A 27,838-nucleotide genomic window follows, 5' to 3' on the forward strand; every position below is an offset into this window, starting at 1 on the left:
CAAGAAAGCAGAGGATAGTCGGCGAAGAAGGTCACCCTAAACAAGGACAAGACCAAAACGGTGGTGCGGTATGTCGGCGATGGCTTAAAATACACAGTTCCTGTGAAGAGATCTACGGACAGAGTTGAGATACAGATATCTAAGAAGGTATTGACGCAAAGCATCGTGGAATACAGTTTCACATATCATTGCTGAAAGATATGATATTGGGCAGGGACGAAACCACGAGCAATAGTACGTGACATCGCGAGCCGGATGTTTCGGAAATGCGGTTTAGCCTGTCGCGCATCGACCTTTATGCAGAAAGCAAGCCGATAAGGACGCAACCCATAATTTTGTGTCGTGGTTGTCACTTACGCTAAAATATCACGAAGCTGCCCATGAATCGAACGGGAAATAACGATGTAAAATGACATTCAAACCGCGACAAATCATTCAATTTGTACTAAAACCGGATTTGTGCGACGCTTACCCCGACTACAAAATGGCGGATTATGCGCGAACAAAACATTACTCAATGCATTGGATGGAATCAACAGAAGCACGTGTGCCGAAAGGCAGCATTTCACATGGCTTTTTGTCGCTGTTTGGTGCGCAAACCGATTGATTTCTTAAGACTTTAAAAATGGGTCCTGTGTAGACGCATATTATCAATGGGACAGGGCCTTGCTTTTGAAGGGAGATAGTTTCTTGTTGAGGATGCGCTGTATTGTGCGGTTGGATATAAGGTAGTTGGCAAAGTGATAATTTTCAACGATCACACCATTATTAGATGATACTATGCGTATTTCGCACGATGCGACACGACTTATTAGCACGCATTCAACTTGGTCTGTCTTTCTAGAACACGCCATCGGGGTAACAAATCTGTAATAAGCCATGCAAAGAGCCACCAGAATGTTTAAAAAACACAGGGAATAGTAATGATACGCGGCACCTCGCTGACAGGGTGCCCACCAAGCTGAATGGGCCACTGATGTCTCGCGCAGGGTATCACATGTTGCAGTGTTACGCTACATTTCCCACGACAGTCGATCAGAAACGTCACAACGCTGGCTGGCCCACGTTTTAACAGCCTACTCAAAGCATGGGAATTACGTGTATTTCGAAGCTGGGGCCATGCAAAGGTGCCCAACGTTACAGCTACACCTGTTAATGCTCTCCAACGTCTCTCGCAATCCAAACAATAACAGCTCACCTTGCACACACGCCAAGACAGCGGTCCCGATCAGGACAAGCGCGGCCCATTCACTCTGCTATCGCCCCACAGCAGCGACCGTCATTTGGCAACCGAAATCCAGGTACACGTCGGCAGCGGTGAACATGTCCCGCTCACCCAGTACGCCACAACACACACCTGTGTCCCGCGCGGCTGCGGCGACGCCGCCAACGCGCGGCACCACTATCTCCACCGCGCCACCCACACCGACTGCGACTAGAAGCTGGCCCACGCTCGCCCCGTGAGACGCGAAAGGCGATTCGTCCCTGTGCGCCCATATCCGCCGGCGCGGCCTTGACCGGCAGCAGCCGTTTGGAGGCATGGCCTTCACCGGCGGCCGCCATGCTGCTACGCGGCCTTGACCAGCGGCCGCCATGCTGGCTGCGTGGTCTTTGCCGGCGGCCGCCATAGTGTTACGCGACCTTGACCGCCCTCCATGTCGGCTGTGCGGCCTTCATCGGCGGCCGCCATGCTGCTACGCGACCTTGACTGGCGGCCGCCATGCTGGCTAGCGCGGCCTTCGCCGGCAGGCCGCCATGTTGGTGATGCGCCTCAGTGGACGGCCGCGATGAAGAGAGACCGCGGCCGCGCCGGCGCCGAGGCCCGCTTGCTGCGGTCGCGCCGCTTCTTCCAGGTGACGATGATGTGCAGGACCATGGCCTTGCAGTCCTTGCAGACGGTCATGAGCACGCCCGCCAGGCTAACTCGTCGCGGTCGCCGTCCGACTTCGGGCTGTCGATGTCCTCGGGGCGCGCCAGCGTGCGCGACCGGTACAGGCGCGCCCTGCGTCAGCGCGGGGAGCGACTCAGTGCATAGCGCAGCGCCCAGCTGGTTGCAACCAGCTTCACATGCACGCACGCACGCACGCACGCACGCACGCACGGCACGCACGCACGGACGGACGAACGCACGCACGCACGCACGCACGCACGCACGCACGCACGCACGCACGCACACACACACACACACACACACAACACACACACACACACACACACACACACACACACACACACAGCAATTACGGCAGTAAAGATGATGCACGTTGTTCGCAGATATAGTTGTTCGCAGGAGAAAGTGATAGCGAAGTGATACGTGAAACATGTATGACGATACCAACAGCTTTTCACCGAGGAAAGAGGTAGTGACCGATTGATTTTACCGGTACGGGCGCATTCTATCGATTTTTCGTGTCTCAATGTCTAAGCCGCTTGACAGAGCGGTCAATGTCAGCTACCGAACGTCGCCACAACTCTGCGGTGTCTCCGAAGCCGCACGTTAATTCGGCCCCCGCGGCAGGCATCGGAGCCGTGAGCTCTCCACCCGCTCCACCCCACGGTCCTTAGTGTCCACGCACCTGCGCAGCTTGGACTCGACCTGCTGCAGCAGCGGCTGCGGCGGCAGACTCTGCGTCTGCTCCGGACTCTGACGCGACAGGTTCGGTGAGGTGGGGTCTGAGCCACCTGGGGGCAAACAGGAGGTGTGATCTGGGCAACAGGATGTGATCTGGGGGCAACAGGAGGTGTGATCTGGGGCAAATGGGAGGTGTGATCTGGGGCAAATGGGAGGTGTGATCTGGGGGCAAACGGGAGGTGTGATCTGGGACGACGGGAGGTGGATCTGGGGACGAGCGGGAGTGTGATCTGGGGACGAGCGGGAGGTGTGATCTGGGGACGAGCGGGAGGTTGTGATCGGGGGGCAGGCGGGAGGTGTGATCTGGGGACGAGCGCGAGGTGTGATCTGGGGGCAAACGGGAGTGTGATGATACCCGGATACATGAACATGCGCCGCTACACGTATTGCTTCTGAAGCATGAAAATGCTCCAGCTAGATATTTCGATTTGTTTAAAGTTCTGCCGAATTCCGGGCCAAACATAGCCGCACAAACATGTACCCAACACTGAATATTCGCTGCACAAACACTGGAATTTCGATCTGTTTCGCATTGCTTATCTACCGTTCACACCAACCTCAACTACTTACTCAGTCCCGGACAGCATCCCCACGAGCCCACAGACCCACACCACCGCCCTTCAGTCCCGGACAGCATCCCCATGAGCCCACAGGCCCACACCACCGCCTGGGACTTTGTGCACGAGGAGATCCCCTGGCCAATCGCGCCTCTCCGCGCACCGTCGGCACCACCCGCACCGGACGCACCAGTGGTGAAGCTGGGCATCTCTGGCACCTGCAGACGCGACAGCAGGGAGCGAGCCTCCTCCTCTTGCGGCGAGAGCGACGACGGCGTCAGCGTGTACACCGGGATACTGGCGAAGTGCTCGGTCGGTATTCTCATCTGCAGCAGGAGAGGGGGCGTCACCGTCGGCTCTCACTGACTGCGCGGAGGCCAGCGGTGAGCTGACGCCGATAGCGAACCGGCCACAATGGCGACATCAATTCTACGAGCGCTCGGGAATCTAGTGATACAGAACAAGTCGCTGGAAGTGATACCCGAATAATCCCGCGTGGACAACCCTAACTTTATACGCCATCGCGTTCAACTGTCTGGCACCGTATTTGCTATCGGTGCGCTCCCAGACCATGTCTTTGGCAACTGATGAAAAAAATGTCCCACGCCAGTCACAGAATCCAACTAGGGCTGAGTAATGATGAGGCTCCAAGCGATAGCTTTCCCTTCTATTGACTGATCAGTTGTGCAAGCCACCAGAAGGCCTGGAACTGAGCCGTTGTATTTAAAGGCCAGCGTCATTCCGCGTCCTCCAACGAGCGCCATTTCGACCAGCGCGCCAAACATAGCCGCGCTTCTGGCCTATGCCGAAGCACTCGGCTCATCCAAAACAAGCCGATCAAGATGGTTATGAAAAGCACTAACAGCCCTTGTCAGCTCCGCTATCGTTGCCTCCGCCCCCGATCCCTCTCCCGGAGGCCGACCCACCTTGGCGCAGCACTTGGCGCAGACAACGCGCTGGCAGAGGCGGCAGTTGTGGCCCTTGGCGCCGAAGAAGGAGAAGCGGGTCTTCATGCAGAGGAAGCAGAGCTTGCCGCGCGCCACGTCCTCCTTGATGTGACACTCGACCGGCAGCGAGTCCAGCTCCGCCTTAGTCAGGACGGAGCGGATATGCACCACCTCCTCCAACGTCAGCGATAGACACTCCATGTCCGTCCACTGCGACTGGAACACGCGTGGGGGCAGGTCAGATTGGCTGTAATAGCTGTAATGGTCATGTCGGTCCGCTGGCAAGCAGGTCAGTCGTCCTTTATGGTTTGACTGCAGCTGGGAGACCGTCGGGAAGACTGGCGCTTCGAAGCGGACAGGGTGCATGGTCTGCACATTCGATCACTGGGGTTTCACGGCGATAGGTCTTTGTCGTTGTTTTCTTTTTTGCTGTCGATCTTACATATCTGATCCTTTCAGTGCCTACAGACGATGACAAAGCTTCGTCCAGCTCTTGCCACCAACAGCAAAGGGCTTCCTTTTTTGCAATGGCATTTAACCGATGTGCAAAAACGTGCCATTGATTTTCGAATCGAGGGCGTTCATTTCCACTTTCCACTCCAAGAGGCTGATCCCACACCTTTAATTGGTTTCAAAATCGCAAGCACCGAAAGCAGGAAAGCGTCGTCGACTCGCTAAAAGCGAACACAAATGTTGTATCGGCTGGCTTGGCAGCGGCCGGCCTGGCGGTACTAAGCGGTCAGCTGGGCTGCAGTATACACCCACCGAGGCGAGGAACTGGCCCGCAGCCTGCACCCACTGAGGCGAGGAACTGGCCCGCAGCCTGCACCCACCGAGGCGAGGAACTGGCCCGCAGCCTGCACCCACTGAGGCGAGGAACTGGCCCGCAGCCTGCACCCATCAAGGCGAGGAACTGGCCCGCGGTTTGCACCCACCGAGGCGAGGAACTGGCCCGCAGCCTGCACCCACCGAGGCGAGTGACTGGCCCGCAGCCTGCACCCACCGAGGCGAGGAACTGGCCCGCAGCCTGCACCCACCAAGGCGAGGAACTGGCCCGCGGTTTGCACCCACCGAGGCGAGGAACTGACCCGCAGTCTGCACCCACTGAGGCGAGGAACTGGCCCACAGCCTGCCCCACCGAGGCGAGTGACTGACCACAGCCTGCACCCACCGAGGCGAGGAACATGACCCGCAGTCTGCACCGCACTGAGGCGAGTGACTGGCCCGCAGCCTGCCACACCAACGAGGCGAGGAATCTGGCCCGCAGCCTGCACGCACCGAGGCGAGGAACTGGCCCAGCGGTTCTGCAACACCACCGAGGCGAGAACTGGCCCGCGGGTCTGCATCCCACCGAGGCGAGGGACCTGTTTCTCCAGTCTGCACCCACCGAGGCGAGGAACTGGCGCTGGAGGCTCGGGAGGCCACGTGGCTGCCGGGCTGGTGCGGGTGGCTTGGCGCGTCGTCGCTGCCGCCGCTGCGGTCCGACAGCGCTGAGCCGGGCCGGGACATCGCCGCCGGCCGGTCGCTGCCGCCAGCGTGTGGCGCCGGTCCGACTTGAAGCTGACCCGCTGCGTGGCCAGGTCCAGTGCCACTCGGTGGGTGTCGGGGCGGCGGGCGGTCAAGTCAGGGGCGGGACGGCCTACGCGGGTGTGATGGAGGGCGGGGGAGCTAAGGATGCGAGCTACACGCTTGGATACGGTAGTGACCTGGTGCTCTACATGCGTTTGGTGAGGGCGAGAGCATTTGAGATGCTGACATAATTACATAGGCATGGTAGGTTATATGGACGGCGGGCTTTGAACGCAGCAACGGCAAATGGTTGTGGGTTGAATGGGACATTGTGATGATCTGAGCTCAATCTTAACCATACCATGCGCCATATAAATCTCTGGCGTTATTGCTCTGCGGCGCAGTGCCCGCATGTATCTAGGGCAAACAATGAACTAACCTAACGGTACGCAACAGCAATCAACAAAGTGTAAACATCATGCAGCGAGTGCACCAGTGGTTCAGCGAGTGCGAAAATCAGCTTATCAATCATAGCAGACCGTGCAGGGTCAGCTGATCAATCATAGCAGACTGTGCAGGGTCAGCTGATCAACCATGGCTGACTGCGCAGGGTCAGCTGATCAATCATAGCAGACTGTGCAGGGTCAGCTGATCAATCATAGCAGACTGTGCAGGGTCAGCTGATCAATCATAGCTGACTGCGCAGGGTCAGCTGATCAACCATAGCTGACTGCGCAGGGTCAGCTGATCAATCATAGCAGACTGTGCAGGGTCAGCTGATCAATCATAGCTGACTGTGCAGGGAACGTATGCTATCCTGAGTGCCCACAAAAACACAGTTACGCCAGGCCTTCCGCTGGATCCCTGCTCGCTATGTCACCCAGCCTTGTGAAACGGCGGCGGTGCAACTACGTCTACTCCTGAGTATCGCGGCAACGCAGACGTCGGCACGAATCTGCTGCCCATCCTGCTGTTCAATAAGTGCGTGCTGCAGGTACGCGATGCTCATGACCAAAGGCATGCAGGCAGTCGAGACCTGATTTGACCTTGAGCGGACGTCTGGCATGAGGGCCCAGTTGCTGGGTTATCGAACTGGCATGAGGGCCCAGTTGCTGGGTTATCGACTAGCTGCGCGTGACACGACACCGAGCATTCAAACGACTATGGTATGCCATTGTGCAATGGTGCGATATAATGAGTTGTTAACATGCAATCCTTCCCGACTTACCAATTTCTTGATCGTAATCAGCTTGAAAATGCATGCCAGATTAAGTTTGTGCAAACTGCCCAACCGATCAATCAAATGAAATCAATCCAGTTTAAGCACCGACCCAACCAATCCCCTCAAGAGGCATACACTGTGACATTCTTCCATTAACTAAACGACACAATTCAACTCTGCACCACACTGCACTCTCCAAAGCCCCCTTAGCTCCCCCGCGACGACAGACACTCAGCACTGTCCCCCATCACCCAGAACTGACGTAGATGCCTGCAACGACTCCCAGGCGCAGCCGAGAACTCGACTCACTATTCTGGTGCCAGTGCGAGCTGACGGGTCCACCCGTGGTCCGGTACCCCAGCCCCAGGCCGCCACGCGCCGCCGGCTCGGCACATTGGGGCGTGGCCGGCGTCTCCGGAAAGTCCGGGTCGTCGTCGTCGTCGTCGTCCTGGCAACGGCGATGACGTCAGAGTGCAGCCGATTGGTTCAGCCCGCGACCGATTGGTTCAGCCGGGCTCGACTATATCAGGACGGACAGGCTCGGGGTGCATGTAAGGAGCACTGATTGGTTGATGGAACGGCTCGCAGACGCCGGGGTCTATTTCCATATTCTTTCCATGATATTTGAATCCATTGCCGTTTGATAGCTGCCATGCACCGCACCGGGCGCATGGAAGGCGGATGGAACGAGACGTTGGTGGAGTGTGGCTCGTACAAAGGGCGGATGGAACGAGACGTTGGTGGAGTGTGGCTCGTACAAAGGCGGATGGAACGAGACATTGGTGGAGTATGGCTCGTACAAAGGCGGATGGAACGAGACGTTGGTGGAGTATGACTCGTACAAAGGCGGATGGAACGAGACGTTGGTGGAGTTATGGCTCGTACAAAGGCGGATGGAACGAGACGTTGGTGGAGTATGACTCGTACAAAGGCGGATGGAACGAGACGTTGGTGGAGTATGACTCGTACAAAGGCGGATGGAACGAGACGTTGGTGGAGTGTGGCTCGTACAAAGGCGGATGGAACGAGACGTTGGTGGAGTATGACTCGTACAAAGGCGGATGGAACGAGACGTTGGTGGAGTATGACTCGTACAAAGGCGGATGGAACGAGACATTGGTGGAGTGTGGCTCGTACAAAGGCGGATGGAACGAGACGTTGGTGGAGTATGACTCGTACAAAGGCGGATGGAACGAGACGTTGGTGGAGTATGACTCGTACAAAGGCGGATGGAACGACACATTGGTGGATTGTGGCTCGTACAAAGGCGGATGGAACGAGACATTAGTGGAGTATGACTCGTACAAAGAATGTGGGTACGGCGGCCGAGGGTCATGACATGCGGGACTTGTACACAGCTCGTTTGTATTTTAGGACTGTTTGGGAAGTATGGAAGGTTTACCACCAAGTCTTAAGTTTGATACGCGTTCACCTCTTGCAGATTTGGTTCACACCAAATCCATACGATTCACAAGCAAAATGCAAATCCATCAACAGAAGTTTGCCTTGTCAACGTAGGCCACGTCATGATCGTGAAAGCAACACCAAATGTAACAGCCAAAAGTAGGCAGCGGCCAGCCGTGGGGCGCCGGGGCGCCAGCAGATATATCACCGAAAGTGCTTTCTTCCAGCGGGAGCGTTTATCGGAGAGTGTCCGGATTTAATCACTGGTCGGGGCCCACGCCACCGGAGCACGCTAGTTCATTGGGGCCCAGGGAATGGCAGGTGCACAATGAAGCCATGACAGCGGGAGAAAACAGGAGCGCCCATTGTTCCAGGCACACAATGCGTTCCAGTGGCTCTGCGTTTCCTCCGGGCCGGGCCGCTGGACGTTACGCTCGAACCACCGATTACGTAACGGGCGGGGCACGATCGTGGAGAACCGGGTCGTTGCAAGCGAAGGTCGGCGAACTTGGTGACCTGTGTTATCATCGACGGTCATACATACTCTGTCGTAACTTGACTGACACAAAAACAACCGTCGATTCACTAATACAATCGCATTTGGGCACGAAAACGACAAATGTTCCACTTATGCAGTCACATTGTGCATTTACGAACACTTGCTAAAACGCATATAAGTTCGATTTATTCTAGTTGTGTACATCCTGAGCGCATCACGCAAGTACTGCGATTCCCTTTTGGTAAACAGTTTGCCCCTGGTCTTCACGTCCAACAGAATCACAGCCTAATCTGCTGTGCCGTATAAGACGGTAACTTGTGACCAGGCTTCCCTTGTTAGTGGTGAGCTAGCCGCACCTTAAAGGAATCACCAATATTGCGTTTTCCCTTGCATTCAAAACTCGAAGCGGCTGAGAGAAAGTGCTAAATTTCGCAATGCCAGCCACGGGGACAGCAAAACCGCAATTATCATCGAAATACGACAAATGAAGTTAAAAGCAATCTCGCAAAGAATGCGTCTGACTCGTCTCTCATAGCGTGGGTCTAAGGTCTCATAAGTTTAAGGCCTCGTTCTTCAACGAGCTCGGCAGGTCAAACCGGAGTAGTCCGCATCTAAAACAGGAGCCGCGCTCGTACCGGACACGCAATGACATCTGACATCTGATGACTGTGCAGATCGATATGCCCGTTAACCTTGCCGTTGCAGCGGCGTCAACTTTACGGCCGTGAGTCACGTTGGAGACGCGTAAATGTGGATCGATGAACACGGGCTGACTTGCCGAGTTCAAAGAAGCGGAATGCACCGACAACGGCGGCCAACAGTGTGTGAAAGGACACGTTGCGACGCATTTATGTTTAGGATAATTATCAACTATTTTCGTTGCTGCAGGCTTAACAGGCCGATTGTCTAATGGTATGATGCCGCTACAGATACTTAAATATACTACGGTACGTTTGCGCCGAAACACCTATCTGCGAGCGCGTTACCTTTTGTACATGCTCAATGTCACACTGAGGACAAGCTGTGCATATTAAAGAACTGTGCTGGTCTACAACTGCACAAGTGTGCAATCACACTAAAGTCGTAACAACCTATAATCGGACTAAAAGTCTGTTCCAGCCCTAAAGCCCATGATCCCAGCTCGGCCACGTGACTTACGAATGTGGTGGAGCAGGGCACGGCGAGCGAAGGGTCGGCCTTAATGAGCCGGCGCCCGCTCTGGGGCGTCTGGTCGTCCTCCTGTACACGGCCCATCCCGGCTGAAACTGAACAGAAAACAACCCCGTCAAACGCGCGCTGACACGGACCCGCAGACGGTAATACATGTACGGCGCGCTCGACAGTGTCTGGAGACGGGCGGACTGTGTCTGCCGCCTGACAGGTCGTACCCAGGCGGGCGCGGAAACGCGTCCACGAGCGCCCAGCGCATCCGACGCTGGTAGCATCGACCCGCGTCCGAGCACTGGCCTCAGCACGAGCCCAACCCGTCACCGCCCGCTGTCTGTCATCATCCGGTCGTCTCAATGCCGCCGTCATAATCCGCCACAACGATCTCGGCCTTGGTGTCATCGCGAGACCGCGCAGTGGTGCCAGCAGCCGCACCGGTTCGGGCTCTCCGTCCCCCAGAGAGGCACAGGAACGCCAGCTCTGGTTAACGGTCCACATGGGTCACACCGGCGCCAGCTTAGAGCGGCTGCGGGGCACTGACCCTGAACAGACGGCCGCAGCTGAAGCCCTTCAGAGTCGGACGCACCGCGCCATATGGCTTGGAACGAAGGGACCGCTTTCTCCCCGATCAGCATGCGACACGGACCACACCACAGCGATACGTGTCGGCACTGACCGCACCGGCAATTGTCACTGCTTCTGACAGCAGGTGAGGCATACAGCGACATCAGACAGCACGTGAGCCATACGGCGACAGCTTGGCATTTTATGTCAGCAGTGGCGTCGCACTGCGGTACGGACAGTACCAGGGGCGGATCCAGAGAGCAAACCTGGCGTGTACAGCCAGGGCTTATCAGGCTGAGCGTTAGCAAGCTGCAGGCCTGCGTCACAGCAAGACATTACCGTCTGCAGTCGAGCAGAGCTGGCCAGTCTTACCGCTGCAGTTCGATCCCGGGTGCGGTCCCTAACCACAAAACCCGAGCATGCGAGACGTAGTTCTCGTGTGCGCACTTGTATTTTTATTTTGCGGAGCATGCAAACGGCACGCCAAGGACAACCGCTGCGCAGCGTTGAAGCCGAAACATGTTTTCTACCGTTTTTAAAAAAGACGTGGTGTATGACGTCGTTTTGAAAAATGATCATCAGGCGTGCGAACCATTTGCGGACGATCGATGGCATACAACCTGCCCATCTCATTGCAAAGCCCCACGCATGCCCGACATTTCCTTCTTAGAGAAAATGCTTCACTTTTGGATGATGAAACGACCGCACTCATAACTATGGGTGCTCTTTTTAAGTGGAAAAGACTACTTTAGGACAGCACAACGTTCTGTTTAATAAATATGTTCCCCAGTGCGTCATGGTTTGATTACGCCATGGTTCCTTGCACGACATTGACTGAGAGCCAGTTGACGGCCGTTATATCTGGAAATTGCGCTCACGAACGCCAGCTATGAACGCCTCGATAACAATATTTTCTTGAAAATGATCGCCGTATGGCTTATGGAATGGCAGGATTTGAATGGCGTTATTATGACGCCAAGAATGCCAAGCTGACTTTGAAACACTCTCCCCGATTTACCTTTCCCTTTTCGAGGGTGTGTACCTCAGAAACCAGGCCGCCTTAGGTCTCAAGAATGGCATGATTGTGACCAGCACCGAAAGGTCTTCAAGGTGGCTATTTCAGCTCAAACTCCCATACAAATGTGGAACACTCCCTTTAAGACATGTTGTTCCACCATATTCGTTTGTAAGTCCATAAGCCACACCGCACGATCACCACAGCTTTAAGTCAACACTTCGCATTCAACTCCTATCACGATTGCGACACGGTAAGCTCTGAACGCGCTGCCAAATGTGTCAGCTTGCAAACGCAATGCGGAAAACGGGGCGGCTGGCGGCCTTACCAAATAAGCTGCACGAAACAATTTGAATGATCCCATTACCGAGCTTTCACATCAAGGCGTTGCGAGCGACGGGGCTCTGCAACTCCTCTCACCGCAGCGCCATGTTGACGCGGCTCTCATCACGTTCTCAGAGGCGCATCTACGGCTCTCATCATGCTCTCATGTTCTCTCATCATGTTCTCAGAAGCGAGCCCACAGTTCTCATCACGTTCTCAAGCATCTCATGCGTTGGCAAACCGAGGGCGTTCTCGTCGGTGCTGCTTTAGAGCCACTGGAGGCACCTCCCCCACACCGGCACAGCAAGACCGATCTTTTCTTGAAGAGACGGATACATGTCCACTCAAAATGGGCTAACTTCACACACCGATCTCGCGATTATGCCCGTAGTGGTATGCCACGTAACTAACACCAGCCATACATAATAGCCGCGCTCTCGTGCAGCAAACTACGTGGCACATTTTCCTTGTCCACATATATCAATGACATAACCTGGCATTTTACATCCAGTTGAGCGGGATCCCTCTCACCAGGGACTTCACACGGGGTCGCTTCGAGCACGTCTGCCTAGCGCCTTGACCTTCTTCTGCCCGGTCCCCTGGGCAGACGCCGCGAGCCAACACGCGGCAGCACTTCAATCCCGTCTGCCCGCCTCATCAGCCCGATGAGCCCGGCAGGTGACAGAGGGCGCCACAGTGGGCGTAGCACGGGAGCGCCGCCGGCCAGGCGCCGGCCGCCGCAGCAGTCTAACGACGGCTCTGCGTGCAGGGCAGCTTGGGGGAGGGGGGGGGGGGGCTGAGGATGCCGAGGGGAACGTGTAGACCGAGATCACAAACAGTGGTACGTGATGGCGAGCATCGAACGCACTGTAAGCAAATCGTGACGACATTGGCCACCATGGCCGAAGCTAACCAAACTCGGCGTGTACCGCGGAGGCTGGCAACGACTTTGAACATGCCTAAGAGGAAACTTTAGTGGGCTATCTGATAATATTCCAATGATAATGCCAGGCATCGAGTGCACTCCAGCACTTTAAGTTTGTTAACAGGAATACTGTGATTACATTCGTATGTCGTCAGAATTGATTTGCGTTACTCCAGCAAAAAGTATAAGTTGCCAGAACACTTTCCTTAGCCACATGCTATTCAATCCACTCGGGCTGCCCTGGCGCAGCCCCACCCCGTACTTCTTACCACGCCCCTCCCCCCCCCCCCCATATCCAGGCCTACATTACGCTCTCCCATATCGTAGCCGCCAGCCCGACTTTTCATTTCCCGACGGCCGGCGGTGACCGTCGGTATATCACGCGCGTGATGCAACGGTCCACAGTGGGGCCGGTTACGGCGCGGCGGGGCCAGTTATGGCGCGCGGCCGCGCCGGACCGCGGCGTGCTCCCGCCCGGTTCCGCCGGGAAGAAAGCCGCCGGCTGTCGGAGAAATGCGACGCGCAGGTGACCGTCGCGCGGCGCCGCCGGCCGCGTGACAGCGCGTGACAGCCGCGTGACGGCGCGTGAGATGGTGCGTGCCGACATGGACAGAAGCAGGCTGCCGACCGGACGGCTGAGTCGCACGGCACCGGCGCGGACAGGGAGTGTCGCCGAGGAGCGCAGCACGAGCGGGCGACAGGCAGGAGACGCGGCCCAGAAGCACTCCGGGGTGTCCCGAAATGTCAGGGGAAAGGCGAACATTTCGGCAAGAGTAAATGTCGCTTCCCAGGTCTTGCATCATCCAGGGAAGCGTCGCAAGAGATGTCATTGCAGTGTGCCGTTCCCAGCATTAAACTTGCGAGAACATGCCACAACATTGTTCAACTGTACGTTGCTTGAGCAACACAGCCGAATCTCGTTAGGGAGGGATCCATGACAAATTCATCTCGGGCCGCGCGCCGCAATCGCGTTGGCACGCCCACCGCCGGCACAGTGGAGTACTAATGCCTATGATGATGACCTGCGCGGCGCGAGATATGCAAGAATAGATCAAGCCGGTTGACTAAGTATTTGACAGCACACAACACAAAAGCGCACGTATTATTAGCACACAGCACAATAGAGCACGTCTTATTAGCATACAGCACAAGAGAGCACGTATTATTAGCACACAGCACAAGCGAGCACGTATTATTAGCGCAATATTATTAGCACACAGCACAAGAGAGCACATATTATTAGCACACAGCACAAGAGAACACGTATTATTAGCACACAGCACAAGAGAGCACGCATTATTAGCGCAATATGATTAGCGCACAGCACAAGAGAGCACAATGGCGGTGATAAGGTGGCTGTGTGAACACTCAAACCTGGCTCAAGTGCAAAGACGGTGCTGCAGATCAACGATTAGAGGATGAAGTACCGCGTGGGAATTGGCCCTCACATTTAAAACTGCGTAGCACGCTGAAACATGCGAATATCATTTTCCTGCACGTTTCTGGTTAGCTGTAACGGTATGCTCTTGAGTGAAAAGGTGAGGATACCCATTTATCAATGCAGTCAACGTTTCATTCACTTCATAGACGGATATGCCTATTTAAATAGCATACCCATGCGCCAGATCAAGTCCTACCGATCACTGGACATAATCGCTCGTCCACTCGACAGAAGACCAGTAACACATCATACACCTTCACCTAACCCATACAACTGACCACCAGCAAATGATACAGTCGACACCTCCCTACTTGTTCCAGTATCATTTTGCTTCCACATGGATCACATCCCGTCACCTATGCTTCCGCACTACCACGCGAGCCCTACGGCCCACATTCTGCGCGGCACACAGCCAGGAGTTGGCCATGCGGCCACGCTCATTCCTTAACGGAAATCGAAAATTCCAGAGGCAAGAAGCGCAAGACCACACCCCGAGCAGGAAATCTCAGGAAACGGACCTAACGAGGAAAATGGAGCAAAAGCGGAACACCGACAAAGACCCAGCAAAGTACAGCTGCGATGGCCCTGAGATAACGTGCGTACGGCAGGCAAAAACCGGGGAAACGACTTGTGGCTGCAAACAGCGGGACGGCCCAGGCGTAACCAGCCTGCAGGCGATATGTAGCCGGGAAAAGCAAGATGGCCGATGGCAAAAGACTTGCTGCTAATGCTGGAAGTGAATAAGACTAGAATGAGGGGATGTCAAGGTGGCAAAACCTTGAGAGAAAGTAGTGACGTCGGTAAGGAGCAGGAAGGCAATGTCCACAATCCAACAGGGCCTCACCTGAGTCTGTCTTCAGTTGGTTGATTTCGTTCTCTTCCTGAACGCGACGGTCATGATCAGGCGAGGTTAGCAAGTTATCGGGCACTTCAGCGAAAGCAGAATCGTCGTTCCCTTCGTTCTCCTTGACTAATCCCGTGTCCAGTGCGATTTTGGTTCTCTCCGGGCTGTCGTCGACGTTCCCTTCTTGCACGGTGAAACGTGTTCTCACCGCGGGGATTGGCGGAACTGTCCCGTCCAGACCGACCGGCGCCAGCGGCGGCGAGTTCAGCATGTCCGCCTGACCGGCATCGCCGCTGTCGGGTTGCAGCTCAGTCTGGCTGGAGGACTGCTCATGTTCCAAGCGTCCCAACGTTGTAGCACCGCAATGCTGAGCCCCAGGCTCTGTCGTATCCCCAGCATCCACGCTGAAATCGACCGTCGTGTCAGGCGCGACGTGGTCGGCTACATCACCTTCTCCATCACCTTCTCCAACTTGCGTTGAGTCTGGCTCGCTGGCTTCCAGCGGCACGTGTGCGCGATGCTTTGGTGTCATTTGCCAAGGTTCAATGTCGCCCGTCTCGCCCGCATCGCCGCTGGCGGCGCTGCCCCCGCCGGTGTCATGGTCCGCGTCGTTGCCGACGATCGACGCAGCGACATCGCCGGCGTCAGCCTCCTGGGCGTCGATCCACTCCGCGTCCGACTCGGAGCGGTCCGTCGCGTCCGATTCCAGCCGGTCCGACGCGGTCGACTCCGACCGATCCAACGCGTCCATCCCGGCCTGGTCAACGACCGCGACGGGTACTGCCTGCTCCGAGGCCGAGTCACCCGTGGCCACGGCCGGCTCCGGCTCCGTGTGGGAGACCTCGCTCATCAGGCTGTTGACGGAGTCCCGCCCCTTCACCAGCCGCCGCTGCTGCTGCTGCTCGGGACACAGCACTGCACCGTCTCACAGACGTGATCGATGAGTAGACGGCATGAGCGGAGCGTTCGGCCAGAGATACGCAGCGTTCACAGCGCAGCGCCAGCCAGCGCTACCGCCACCGTCGTGGTCGGCCCTCGCGGTGACCGGTGCGCTGGGCAGGGATGCGACAGCCTCAGGTCTTCACGCGGCGTGGAGCAGTGCCGCACATGGCGGATGCAGAGCCTTCTCCGCGATCATTCGCTTCTTGCAATGCGGTCAGAGCTGCAGAACGGAACACGTCCGGCGCGGGTCCAACAGCTCTCGTGAAGTTTTCCGTACAACAAAATACCAACTTCGGGATGTCGTGCCACTACGAGCCGCCCGTCCACACACCACGATATGTTGACGTTGATATGCGCTGTGCACAGCACCATGCACCTTCAACACAGCTCAGCACTCGCCGGCTCGCCACGGGCGCAGCGCGCGCGTGTCCACAGCACCGGCCACCGGCGTCATCTGACAGTCAGCGGGCGCTACTTTCGTTTCGGCGCGCTCGCCGCGCCGTGACGTCACCGCCCGGCGCCGGCCGGGAGAGGCACCCGGGAGAGGTCGGGTCGCGCGCGACCCGCGCGGGTCAGGCGGCGCGGTCGTGCGATCTCCCACGCGGCGCGCGGTCGAGGCCGGGGCGTGCACCGCAGGGTGTCGTCAGCGCACGGCCGCGCCGCCACGCCGCCACGCCGCCGCGCCCCGACTGCGCAACAGCGCTGCTCCTCACGCGCGACGACCCCGGGCGGCGCCGCCGTCCTCCGGCGCGGCTCTCTTCCACGAACGCCGCGAGCTGCGCGGTGACCGCGATAGCTGTTGCCGACCTAGCGCCCCGGGTCACGCCGGCAAATGAGCACGGTAACCAGCTGGGCTGACCGGGGCACGGACCGCATACAAATGAGAGCCCGGGGCGGCCAGTGGCAACACGCGCGGACCGCCGCTCGCAACCCCACGCGGTTTACCCACCGGGCGGTGATGAATATCTGGGCGGGTCCGGGTGCGATAGAGGATGACGGGCGGATTGTTGCAACTGCAGTTGCGAGGTGAATTTCAACCGTGTACTTGAGTACGCCACAAGATGGGACGATTTCCTCTGGAGTGCATCGCCACCTTGAAAGGCCTCCGTGAATACACGTCCATCACTCCAGACACAAATGGCTGATGATATGTAGGCAAACTCTTGCGTCAACACAGTCAATACGCAGCCCCCACTGCGTTTAATCGCCCCGCCAGTTTTTCCAATGAGCTATCAAGGTTGAACGCAAGGGTGAGGCGATCGGTAATTACCGATGCAAAAAACGACAGGTAATTACCGTTTACCAGCGCAGCACAGCCACTGCACTCCCCGAGCACAACGACCACCAAGCCCACCACCAAACTGGTTCACAGAAGCAGGTCGTACCACTCGTCCTCCACAGGTCAAGGTCACCGATCGCCACAGCTGCCGGGCCGAGGTGGCACCCCGGCGCCCCGCGCCTCCCCGCAAGGTCACCTGGAGGCTTCGCCACGCCGCGCACTGCTCTGGCGGTGGTTGGCGGCGCGAGGCGGAGGCGGGATCGATTCCCGCCGACCGCCGGCGGCCCTGACCCGGTCCGGTCCGTATTGACCGGGCGGCGCGGCTGCGCGCCGGCCGCGCGCGACACGCAGAAGCGCCCGGAGAGGCTTAGCGCGCGGGGGCGGGGCCGAAGGTCCGCCCACGGCTTTGCGCCTGATGGTCCAAAAACGCTCGCGATGGTTTTTGAGAGCAGTATGTGGGGTGGACCATAGCTATGCAAGATCATGAGCGTATCCCAGGACTGAGCTTCAGGTCTGGCATCGGCGGCACGCCAGAAGTAGGGCAGGGCGGGGTGGTCACACTCGGTGGGATGACGGGGCGGGGCGTTCACACTCGGCGGCATGGCGGGGGCGGGGCTTCCGCCCGCCCTGCCCTGTAGGTCGCCAGGTACGGAGGCGTGTCGGCTATTTCAGTCCGAAGTGGTCAGGCAGGCGGCCGCCATAATTAAATGGACTGCTGACATTTCAGCTGGCGACAACGAAAAGAACACAAAGGATATGTATTGGGTGGCGTGGGCGTGTGTGATAACACGCACCTGGTGCCATTTGGTGGCTGGTGAGATATGTGGACCCGCGGTGCGGTGGACGGTGGAATTTGTGGTCTGGTGGCGTGACGGCACAGCCACGCGGATAACCTGCCACACGCGTTCCCAGCAGTCTAACCGTCGACATTTCATTCCTCATTTGACGCCTCGCCCATTGAGACCCCGGGTGAGAGACAGACGAAATGTTGGAGCGCGTTCATGGCCGATCATCATCGCCGCGGTGGCGAGGTGCCCCAGATCTGAGGCGCGGACGTCTAACCTGTCAACGGCAGCCAATCACAGGCGAGGTGCAGACAACAAAAAACCAGGCCGAAACGTGCCGGGACAAGGTCAAGGTTTTGTTCCTACAGAATCTTAATCTCTGAGGGGCGGGAACTCAACTTAAAGAGACTTTGGCATAATAGATAAAATATTGCTACAGAGCTCTATAAAAGGCATTGTTCCACATTTGAATATATTAAAGGAAGCGTCCCATAGAATGGAATAAGCTCACTCATATTGGTATACTTATAAGTGGAAAAGACCGCTCTAGGTGACACAACTTTTCTTTTTAGTAAATATGCTTCTCAACACATCATTGCTTGATTACGTCATCGTACCTTGCACAGCATTGATGGAGAGTCAATTGACGGCCACGATATCTGAAAATCGTGCGCACGAACTCTAGATATGAACAACTGGAAAAGTTGGGCTTGATCGCCGCATGCCTAATGGAATGACAGAATTTATATGACGTTATTATAGCGTCATTGATGTCAAAGTGACTTTTAAATAATCTCCCTGAAATAGTATGCACATCTTCGCGGGCGTGTAACTCAGAAAATAGAAAGGCTTAGGTCTTAGAAAGGCACGGCTGTAAACTGCACGGAATGATCTCCAATATAGCTATTTCAGTTCAAATCCTCATACAAATGTGGAACACTCCATTTCAGAAGATCTTTAATGAGCAACCGTTAGCAGCGGAGGAGCTATTATAGGATTTATTACCATGTAAATACATTATACATTATACATTATATGTACATTATAGGATTTATCACCATGTAAAGGTGATAAATGTAGAAGGCCGTCATCACACGCCTGACACCAACGAGGCACCCAACCGTTCCAGACCCTCCACACGCAATGCTGTCCTGATCTATTAGGGCGCACAACCTTTGGTTGACGTATCTCGCAAATAGCAAAACATTTTCTGTGACTTTACCACTTGGCCGGTTGGTTTATTTTGACCGACGAATTTATTTTCAGGGTGTCACACATAATGACGCTTAAAGTTATCTAAGTTTGTTGAGCCAACATCTATAGCAGCGAAAACTGACCACGAAATGCGTTAATGTGCGATGCAGTAGCGTCATTTCATGCTTCGAGTGCCAAAGCAGGCAAGGCCATGCCACCATGCATTTGATCCTGACATTGTGGATCCAGTCAGATGCTCACTGCAGACGAACAGCGCCTGCCTACTGGCAAATGGTTTAATTTCCCGGCAGTAAGCAGGGATCTAAACTGAGCTCCCTTGGCATCATGATTTCCTTAAATAACTGGCAAATTTGCTTCCCGGCAGCTTCCAAACACACAATGAGGTGACTTATTTTGTTCTCTATGAGCATAGGTCATTGCGACCTACTCTGAGTGGTGGAGTTTGCCTCTCTTTGAAGACTTTTTTACCGAATGCTCGTCTCTTAGTCGGTGAAGTCGGTAACAGTAGTCGGTCTCGTAGTCGGTGACATAAATTAGTCGCCAGAAAGCATCAACAGCGTGAAGAAGCGTGTTTTTTTCTCAAAGTTTGACCCCCACCCTCTTATTAACCTCAATGAGTTTCATCCCCGACTTCAAATGACCTGCTGTACCAGTCTCCAGTATTGGGGTCTCTCTTAAGCAGGCCTTTGCTTGACCCAGGGTAAACGCAGAAACAACTCCCGAATCGATTAAAGCGTTGTTGAGTCAGGTCGGTATCGATTTCTTTGGACATATGTCAAGTGAGGACCGTAGCTGAGCCTAATGCACAGTCCTGTGACAATATAATTTAAAGCACAACAGCTAGTGGTAGTGAAAAACTCATAGATACCGTCGCGATAACATAAAAAGTGTTGCTGCAACCATCTGCAAAGACCATAGAACTGCTTATATCATAACCACTGTCGTCGGTATCAATTCGAAACCGCATGAATTCCGGAACTAAGCCATTAATGATTGAGTTGAGATCGAGGGGGCTTCAAAACTGTGCCAGGCTGCTCGGCGTCAGGGCCGAAATCAATCCTATGCACCGTAACTCGAAGTAGGAGTCGGTTCCGTCGAAACGGAATCGAAACAAATCGGCACCTGGGAGCAGGGTGGGGTTCAGTGCCCATCTTTGGTCAATCACTTACTTTGTCCGAATAATTACAGTTCCTATAATTATAAAAACTATACGGCAGCCACCAAATGGATGTCAGCCTATAACAGATGCTGCCAAACGGACCTCGGCCCCAAATCTCAAGCCATCTCTTTTTGATGCCTCAAATATCTCCGGGAACAACTTCGGCCAACTCTGCGTCGGCACCGTGCACCGCCAGTTCAGGAAAAGCTCGATAGGTGGCTCTGCTGACCACCGCTGCGTTAGGGCTCCCGCGCTGCACGCCGTCGGCGTTGGCGTATCCAATAGCCGTGATACGTTTTTCCCGGGCGAAAACAATGAGGCGTGCGCCAGCGTCATATTACAACAAAACCTCCGCAATTATCTCGGCTCAAACAGGCCGCTTCACCGCGTGAAATGAGGCGGACCCGCCTCGGGCCGGCTCTAGCCCGGCCACGGGCGCGCGCTTTCCACGAAAACGCGCAACCTTGCACGGGTCGGTCAGAGGTCGCGCCGCGCGACCAGCTGACACCATTCCGGCCCGGCTGGTCTGCGCGGATGGACGCCCGCCGGGGGCCGGTCGTGCGCTAATGGGGTCGAGACGGCTGCCGGCGCATTGCTTGTTGTGTGCGGAGATCGTGCGAGTAATGGCCACAAGAAGACGACCCGTGATAAGCGACCCGACACGGTCTGTGAAAGGTGCGCCGGAAAAGTGTTTGGGTGATCTGCATCAGCACGCACGAAACGATCACGTCTGCCAGATACAAATGGAACGTGAGACGTGGATCGTGAGCAGATAACGTGACCTGACTGCATCGCAGCCCCGCGCAAACACTCATTTAAACTCGCACAACTTCAACAACTTGCGTTGAAAGAATTTCGTTCCAGACATTTTGCTCCGTTGCAGTGGCGCTTCGCAGGCGTGGCGCCGACGGTCTCGGTGTGAGGAGACTGAGATCTCGAGCGGACGATCACTTGTTGCCGCCCGAGCGTACACATTTGTTGCCGCCCAAGCGTATACATCGGCACTCATGTGGACATCCATTTTTGGACATTCATTTTCATTCATTTAGGCGAGTTCCGAATGAACACGGGTCTGGCCGCAGCCTGCGGGCTCTGTTCAATTTCGCACCACCGGAAGCACAGGTCATACATTTAGTCACCATGAAACTGCAGGCCTTGCTGCTCAGCCTGTCACCCGCCTGACTTGTGTAGCCACGACTCCCCGAGAATCGGCCTGAAGGTCGACATTTTCGACTGGATGGTAGTCACACCTTGTGAATGGTGACTGAATGTAACACCGCCCGCTTGATGACCGACGGACGGTCTCCTGACGTCTGTCACGCCGGCTCCTGACCGGAGTCCGCCTATCTCCTGGCTGGCGGTCAGGAGCGGTCCGGCCGACTCCTGATCCCTCTGCCTTTCTCACCTGACAAACTCTGGAACGTCTCAGCGCGCCTCTGTGGGCACGAGCAGACGCCGGATGACGTACGGACGCGGCGGATGCGGCGCGCGCGGCGAGAAATCACGCCCCCCCCCCCCCCCCCCCCACCCAGCGTCCTTCGCAGGAATGCGACCTCGCATATCCGGGTCACAGTCATATACACTGGGCGTTGTCAGACGTAGGAGAGAGCCACCAGCACCGCGTGGGACGAACCGGCGGTATTGATGTCCGCCTGTTTTTGTAGGTCTCAGAAAGAGGAGCATATTAATGGGAGTCCCGGCCTGGGAAGTACCCGACAAGTAAAGAATAACCTTGTCTATCAGCTGTTGGACAGATCTCTCTGCAATGCCCACGGGTGTGGCAGGCGTCTGGTAAACACCGCTTGACTTATCCACACAGGGCCCGGAAATTTGGCTGTCAGGATAATAGACCGCTTCTACGGTACCACTTTGTTTTGCACAGAACAAAACCGTCGCGTTGAATGTCAGAGCACCGGGCGTAATGAAAGACGGACGTCATGCAGACCATTCAGCAAACATTGAAAACCTGCCTGGCGCCTCAGCCTCGCCCGACGAAACCCAGCCGCGAAGCCGGCTTTCCACCGCGACGACCGGTGAAGCCTGACAAATACCGCGACTAACCGGAGGCCCGACAAGGCTCGACGAGGCCCGACGAGCCCGACCGCCGGCCACCGGCCAGTGTGACCCTGAACGACGCTAGCGGCGGCGGCGGCGACGACGGGAGCGGTGGGACGCGACCGTGAAGGGACAGGGCGCCGGTCAGACCGTCGTCGTCCTCCGTCACCGTACCGAGACGCGAGGCCTCGACTCGGACCTTTCGACGGGTGGTCGCGACGACGTCAACGGTGAGGTCAGGTCAGAGGCAGCTGTGACCCGAGAGGTCAGGTCAGGCGTGGCGGGTTGACTGCGTGGTTGTCACGGGTGATCCGCTAGGTCACGGTCGTCATCCAAGCGGTGGCCTAGGGAGATCATGCCTCCGGCCGGATCATCTTACGATCATTAGTCTGATCCACCAATTACCTCTCCATGCGCGCGACATAACTTCGGAAGTGCCGCCGATGCGGAGCAGACTCCATAGACTCTGACATGCAATCACCCGCATTCCTTCCGTTTGATCGAAAATTATCAGGTTGTGTGGCCTTTCTTCCAAGAAGGACCACGCGACCAAGCATCGAATGTAGGGCACCAAACGCTTTGGCCCGCCCCTGCGTGAAATCACAGCCAATTTGAGACGTCAGCAGGCCGCAGGGCGGCTGACGATCCACAGGCGGAGGCTGTGGCTTTGAATCGTGGATAGCATAGCCCATGTAAATGGCCTTAGCGGAAGCGATTTTTGTAACGCGTCTCAGAACATTCCGCATTAGAGCTTACTCGTCAAGTTACGTGCAAACCAAAATAATTTTACTGTCCAGTTGCTCGATCAGGTCAAGCCGATCAGTGGCTGAGACATGACGAGGTCAGGTCAGGGCATGTCGGAGGGAGCGGCGTCGGGTAACGAAGGTCATCGGCCAGCAGGGGTCACGGACGGCTGCTGCCGGGTCGTCCGGCCCCGCCCGCCAGCTGCTGTGAATGCGACCGCGCTACCGCCGGGCTGCACAAACTACAGCCTCCGACAGCAGCTCCAGAAGCTGCGGTCCGCAGAGCACGGCTTCCGTGTCAGACACTGTCCGCGGCCAGGTTCGCCACACCGTGACCTGCCACCGACGCTGTGCGAACGCACGACAGGCATGGTCAGCCGAGCTGAATGATTAGCCGGCCCATGTCCTGGGAACGCTTCCTTTCATTTTCGCCTCCTTCCGGCGGTTGATCATTGGCAGACGCGACCAGAGATGGCGCCAGAGATGGCGACCAGAGATGGCGCCCCTCACGACACAGTACTTTTGTTTTCTATTTTGAGAATGGCTAAAGTCACGACTAACCACAAGTGTGAGCTTGGGAACTTTTAGCGGCCGGGGACATCAGACAACCTCAGATTTTAACTAAGATCCATTTTGGGACCCGCACGGCTGACTCTACACTATTGAAAAGGCCAGACGTATGCCGCAGTCTCCTGTATTAAGCCTGCACCACGCCGATCTCCGGCAGAACGCGATACCTCCAGGCACAGCATGTGCGGCAGGGGTCGGCCTCCGCGCGGCGGCGGCTCCAGCCCGCTGGCGGGTCGGCCGGTCACAGAGCCCGACGAGAGGAAGGCGTCCGGTCACGCTGATTACATGCATGACGATGCCAAGCATTTTCTCAAAGTAAATCGCTTTCATGATCGCCGTGCAGGTTATCGAAACCGACAAAAATTACAGCATCGGTGGTAAAATCCAATCAAGAACATTGCACTAAAAACGCGGCGGGTATCGCCCCAGCTACCTGCTGCGATGACCGGCGTTTGCAGCCGTCACGGCGTAACCCCACGCGCCGTGCAGTCGGTGGACGGTCCCACGGTATCGGTTTCGTTGGCTCCTGCTTCGAATGCTACCGACGCCTCGCAATTATGCGCCGCGCCGCGCGCGAGGAGGGGCGTACTAGCAGCCAGAGCCGTTCACACCGCGCGGTCACGTTCGCTGGCTTCGAGAAGAGGAAGGGAGAAAGGCGGGAGAGGGGAGGGGGGGGGGGGGGGGGCAGCGACCGTGAACGCATTTCCCAGGGTGTATAGCTTACCGCCCAAAATAAACCTAGAGCAAGTCCGCCGGCCGAACGACACGCGAGAAACGCAAACAGTCCTACTATGCCCTAATCTTGTTTAGAAACGCGCTCACAGTCACGCCAGGCCATCTGGGTCGTTGGGGAGTCCAGGGCCAGGACGACAGCAGACCAAGACAACACTTTGGACGCACCCCTCGCTCTCCTGCTGCGCAGCGTTCTAAATTCGGGCCATCATGTGACATTAATAGCGTGCAGGGCTTTTCCTGCACCTTTGCTATTGTCCCATGCAGTGGACTGAGGTCATCACAGTGAACTGTTCAAGTCCAGCTGTAGCAGAGGCTGGCAAAAGTGAGCCCAAACAAGCACCAGTTGAGCCTAGAAAGAAAACCCTAATTCCACACGCATGGCTCTCGAATCGGCATCACAGATTGCTCGCAGTCAGCGTTTTACGACACATAATCACTATGAATGGCAATGCTCAGTAATAAGACTTACGCGCCTCTATAATTTAGTATTTACCCGCACTTTCTTTCACGGAGCTTAGGACGTAATGACGTATGGAACGATGAAGGAGGATCGTCACGCAGGGACCCGGAACGATGACCACGCATAAAACCACGCCGCGATCATTTCGCGGGTGGCGTGAGTGGTGCCGCGGTGAGAGGACCCGGCCCCTTGATCGAGACTGACCGGAGTTCTATTTTCGAATTACTGTAATGGTAATGGCCCTACAGTGACAATCGACATAAAGGCAATACATTCTATTGTCTCGGTCATCATACTGCGAAGATAAAGAGCCCAGGTCAAGGCGGCTTCGATTCCGAAGAACTCACCGCTGACTTCGAACGACAAGATTTGGACATCATCCAGGGAGAGGCGTTAGCTCCGTTGGTTAAAGCATTCGGCCATATGCGGGAGCGGGGTCCCTGGTGCGCATCCGCACACAGCAATTATGCCCCGCTCCCCACCCCCTGTCCTCGGTACGGTCGTGAGTCTCGGACCAACGCGAATGACCGAAGCAGTTGCACGCTCTAAGAAAAACATAGTCTCAAAGAAGAACGCACGTGGCATCTAGGTGAAACTGACTCCAGAATGCACATCGCTGCTGCTCAGGCGACGACCGTCTTCGTACATGAGTGTATTGCCATCAAGTCTGTCTCAAACTATAGTGGGAAACGTTCGATCACCTACTCAGCGTAAAACGGTGAATTTTTCTGGCTAAAAAAATTGATCGCAATGTGACATCTGATTTTTTTTTTTATTAAAGAAGCTTCCTGTTCTTGGCAGGATTCCTGGGACCGATTCATTTCAGACCAAAAAGATATACTCTCCACTGAGTATCTCCTATCTCCTTATTCATGACCGGATCAATCATAATATTCCCCACGCGGTCTGAGGCCGACACCCTGTTCAAAGAACGTTAAATCAACCTGCCCACTGAAGCGTCACATAAAGGTATTTTGGCGCTCAAAGATTGGTACACTTTGCGAAACGATGATAGGCACGACAGCAGTGACTCACGGGACACCATGTACTGTTCCATCGACCCATTCTATGCCTGCGGGTTTCCTGCATACCGTTTTTCTGCGGCGGCTCATGCTAGGAACGTGACCCCCGGGCCAGACCGTTGGCTGCGCCGCTTTTCGCACCATCCGGTAGCGAAAACGGAGCACCGGCAAGAATCCCGGCAAAAAACGGCTCACATGGGCGTGGCGATCCCGGCGCAGCACGAGAAAAAGGCGGCGATGCCGGCGCGGCATTCCGCCGACCTGGTCCTCCCGGCGGCGATATCGAAGCGCTTCCGAGCAGACGCGCAAAAACGGCCGTAATATATCAGAGGTGGTCACGATGTAGTCGGTTGGAGATAATGACGCAGGCCTGGCCAGCTGGCGGCGGAAGGAGCTCCGATTCGCGCTGCCCTGGTGGTTCCCGTGATCCCGCAGCACCCATCACGCAATCTTATCCTGTTCCAATGTCCTTTCCCAGGCTCATTACGGCTTCCATTTGTATCTGTCCGTAACGAGTGCGGTGATAGGCACCTTCGCGTGCTGACAGACCGGCACGTCAAACACAGCTACGAAAGGTCCCGCCACCCCGGGTTCGGCGGTCCTCGAATAGTTATGCGCCACTGTTCTGCCAAGCATGGGCGGTCGAGAGTCGTTACCGATTCGCTTGTTGCCTTTTCTACCCGCGCATAACTATTCACCTACCCTCAACACACCTATGTCTGCCCACATGTTTCTGACATAATTAGACCCCGACTTTCCGCAGGCCGGGGGCGTAGAGCGGAAGCAATCTTTCAATCTGTTGCGCAATATACTCAGCTACTATTAATGATACAACAGTCGTCGATGTCGACATCAAAGTAACCAGATGACTGTTTTGCAAGTGCTATTAAGCGGGCCTTTGCAAGAGATTAAATGTCTCCCGTTGAACCAGGTTGAATGATGGCTCAAAAATTACCTGGAATAAGACAGGGGAATAGAATGAGGACAGAGAGCCATCTTACTTTCGATTGACAGTAAAGCGACTGTTGAAATAAACTAATGATACACCATTATAATGCATTTGATACATACAAGTGATACACTGGACAACCGGAAAAGAATGAACAAAGGAAGTGGACGCTAAATGTTGGGCAATGTCGCTTTGAAATTTGTAACCCCATATAATATGTCTGGGAAGAGAGTTACCCAAAGGCATGGGCACAAACTGCCCATAACATTAGTGCTGTCCCTTTCGGCCACGCGCGTTCCACGAGATAACAAGATAAAGTCGGGATAATTAAGGGTATAATTTAACCAGGTTACGCGGGTAATTACCCCGACGCAATAGCCCTCTAGTCCGGGCAGTTCAAGCCAACAGCGTCGCGTTTCACCTCCGGCTGCTTTGGTCAGTTGCCTCGCTCCAGAGAGCTCCGTAGAGACGCACACTCGTCAGCCATTGTAAATCGCGCACTAACTGACCATTTACGAGTTCCGGAAGAAGCGAGTACCGTTCCGAAGGCGGCGCCCCTCGCGTCACTGTACGGAGCTGGTAATGGCCAGGTGACTGTGTCCAGATTCTTCCGATAATTCAGGACAATCACGCGGCACGTGCGCGAAACGAATCCGAGAGGAAACAAGACATGTAAGACATCCACCAGATATGTGTCGCCTGAGTTCTGACATGCAGGCATACCCATTGGCCAGCACGGCAAACTGACCTTTCTTGACAGCTGAGCAGGGAGTCTTCTTGAGCGAGTGCTCCTGCTTCCGGATGGACTCCATGAGTCGCTCGTGGCTCGAGATCTTCCGGGGCGACATCGGGGCACTACTGATCTTTCGCTCGC

General features: G+C 55.8%; 1 protein-coding gene across 1 annotated transcript; it reads right to left on the reverse strand.

Annotated features, from left to right (window-relative positions):
• Positions 1–1,899: 1,899 nt before the first annotated feature.
• Positions 1,900–27,838, reverse strand: LOC119105377 (protein spire homolog 1). Its single transcript, XM_037228843.1, has 10 exons — positions 27,713–27,838; positions 9,929–10,035; positions 7,177–7,315; positions 6,874–6,894; positions 5,666–5,727; positions 5,524–5,541; positions 4,116–4,352; positions 3,380–3,515; positions 2,577–2,682; positions 1,900–2,002 (listed from the first exon to the last, which is right to left on the reverse strand). Exons 1-10 carry the CDS (start codon positions 27,810–27,812, stop codon positions 1,900–1,902), a joined length of 1,029 nt encoding a protein of 342 aa, XP_037084738.1. The 5' UTR covers positions 27,813–27,838.

Source organism: Pollicipes pollicipes, unplaced genomic scaffold, assembly GCF_011947565.3.
Source record: "Pollicipes pollicipes isolate AB1234 unplaced genomic scaffold, Ppol_2.1 Scaffold_6138;HRSCAF=7277_pilon_pilon_pilon, whole genome shotgun sequence".
Classification (NCBI taxonomy): domain Eukaryota; kingdom Metazoa; phylum Arthropoda; class Thecostraca; order Pollicipedomorpha; family Pollicipedidae; genus Pollicipes; species Pollicipes pollicipes.

What these genes read in the sequence shown, in the direction of transcription:
- LOC119105377 (XM_037228843.1), bottom strand. Translation starts at nt 27,812, where the DNA reads ATGTCGCCCCGGAAGATCTCGAGCCACGAGCGACTCATGGAGTCCATC. An exon ending in CTGCTCAGCTGTCAAGAAAG is followed by an intron (nt 10,036 to 27,712) that starts GTCAGTTTGCCG and finishes TTTTCTGTTCAG; the next exon opens with TTTCAGCCGGGATGGGCCGT. An exon ending in CTCGCACTGGCACCAGAATA is followed by an intron (nt 6,895 to 7,176) that starts GTGAGTCGAGTT and finishes TGCATTTTCAAG; the next exon opens with CTGATTACGATCAAGAAATT.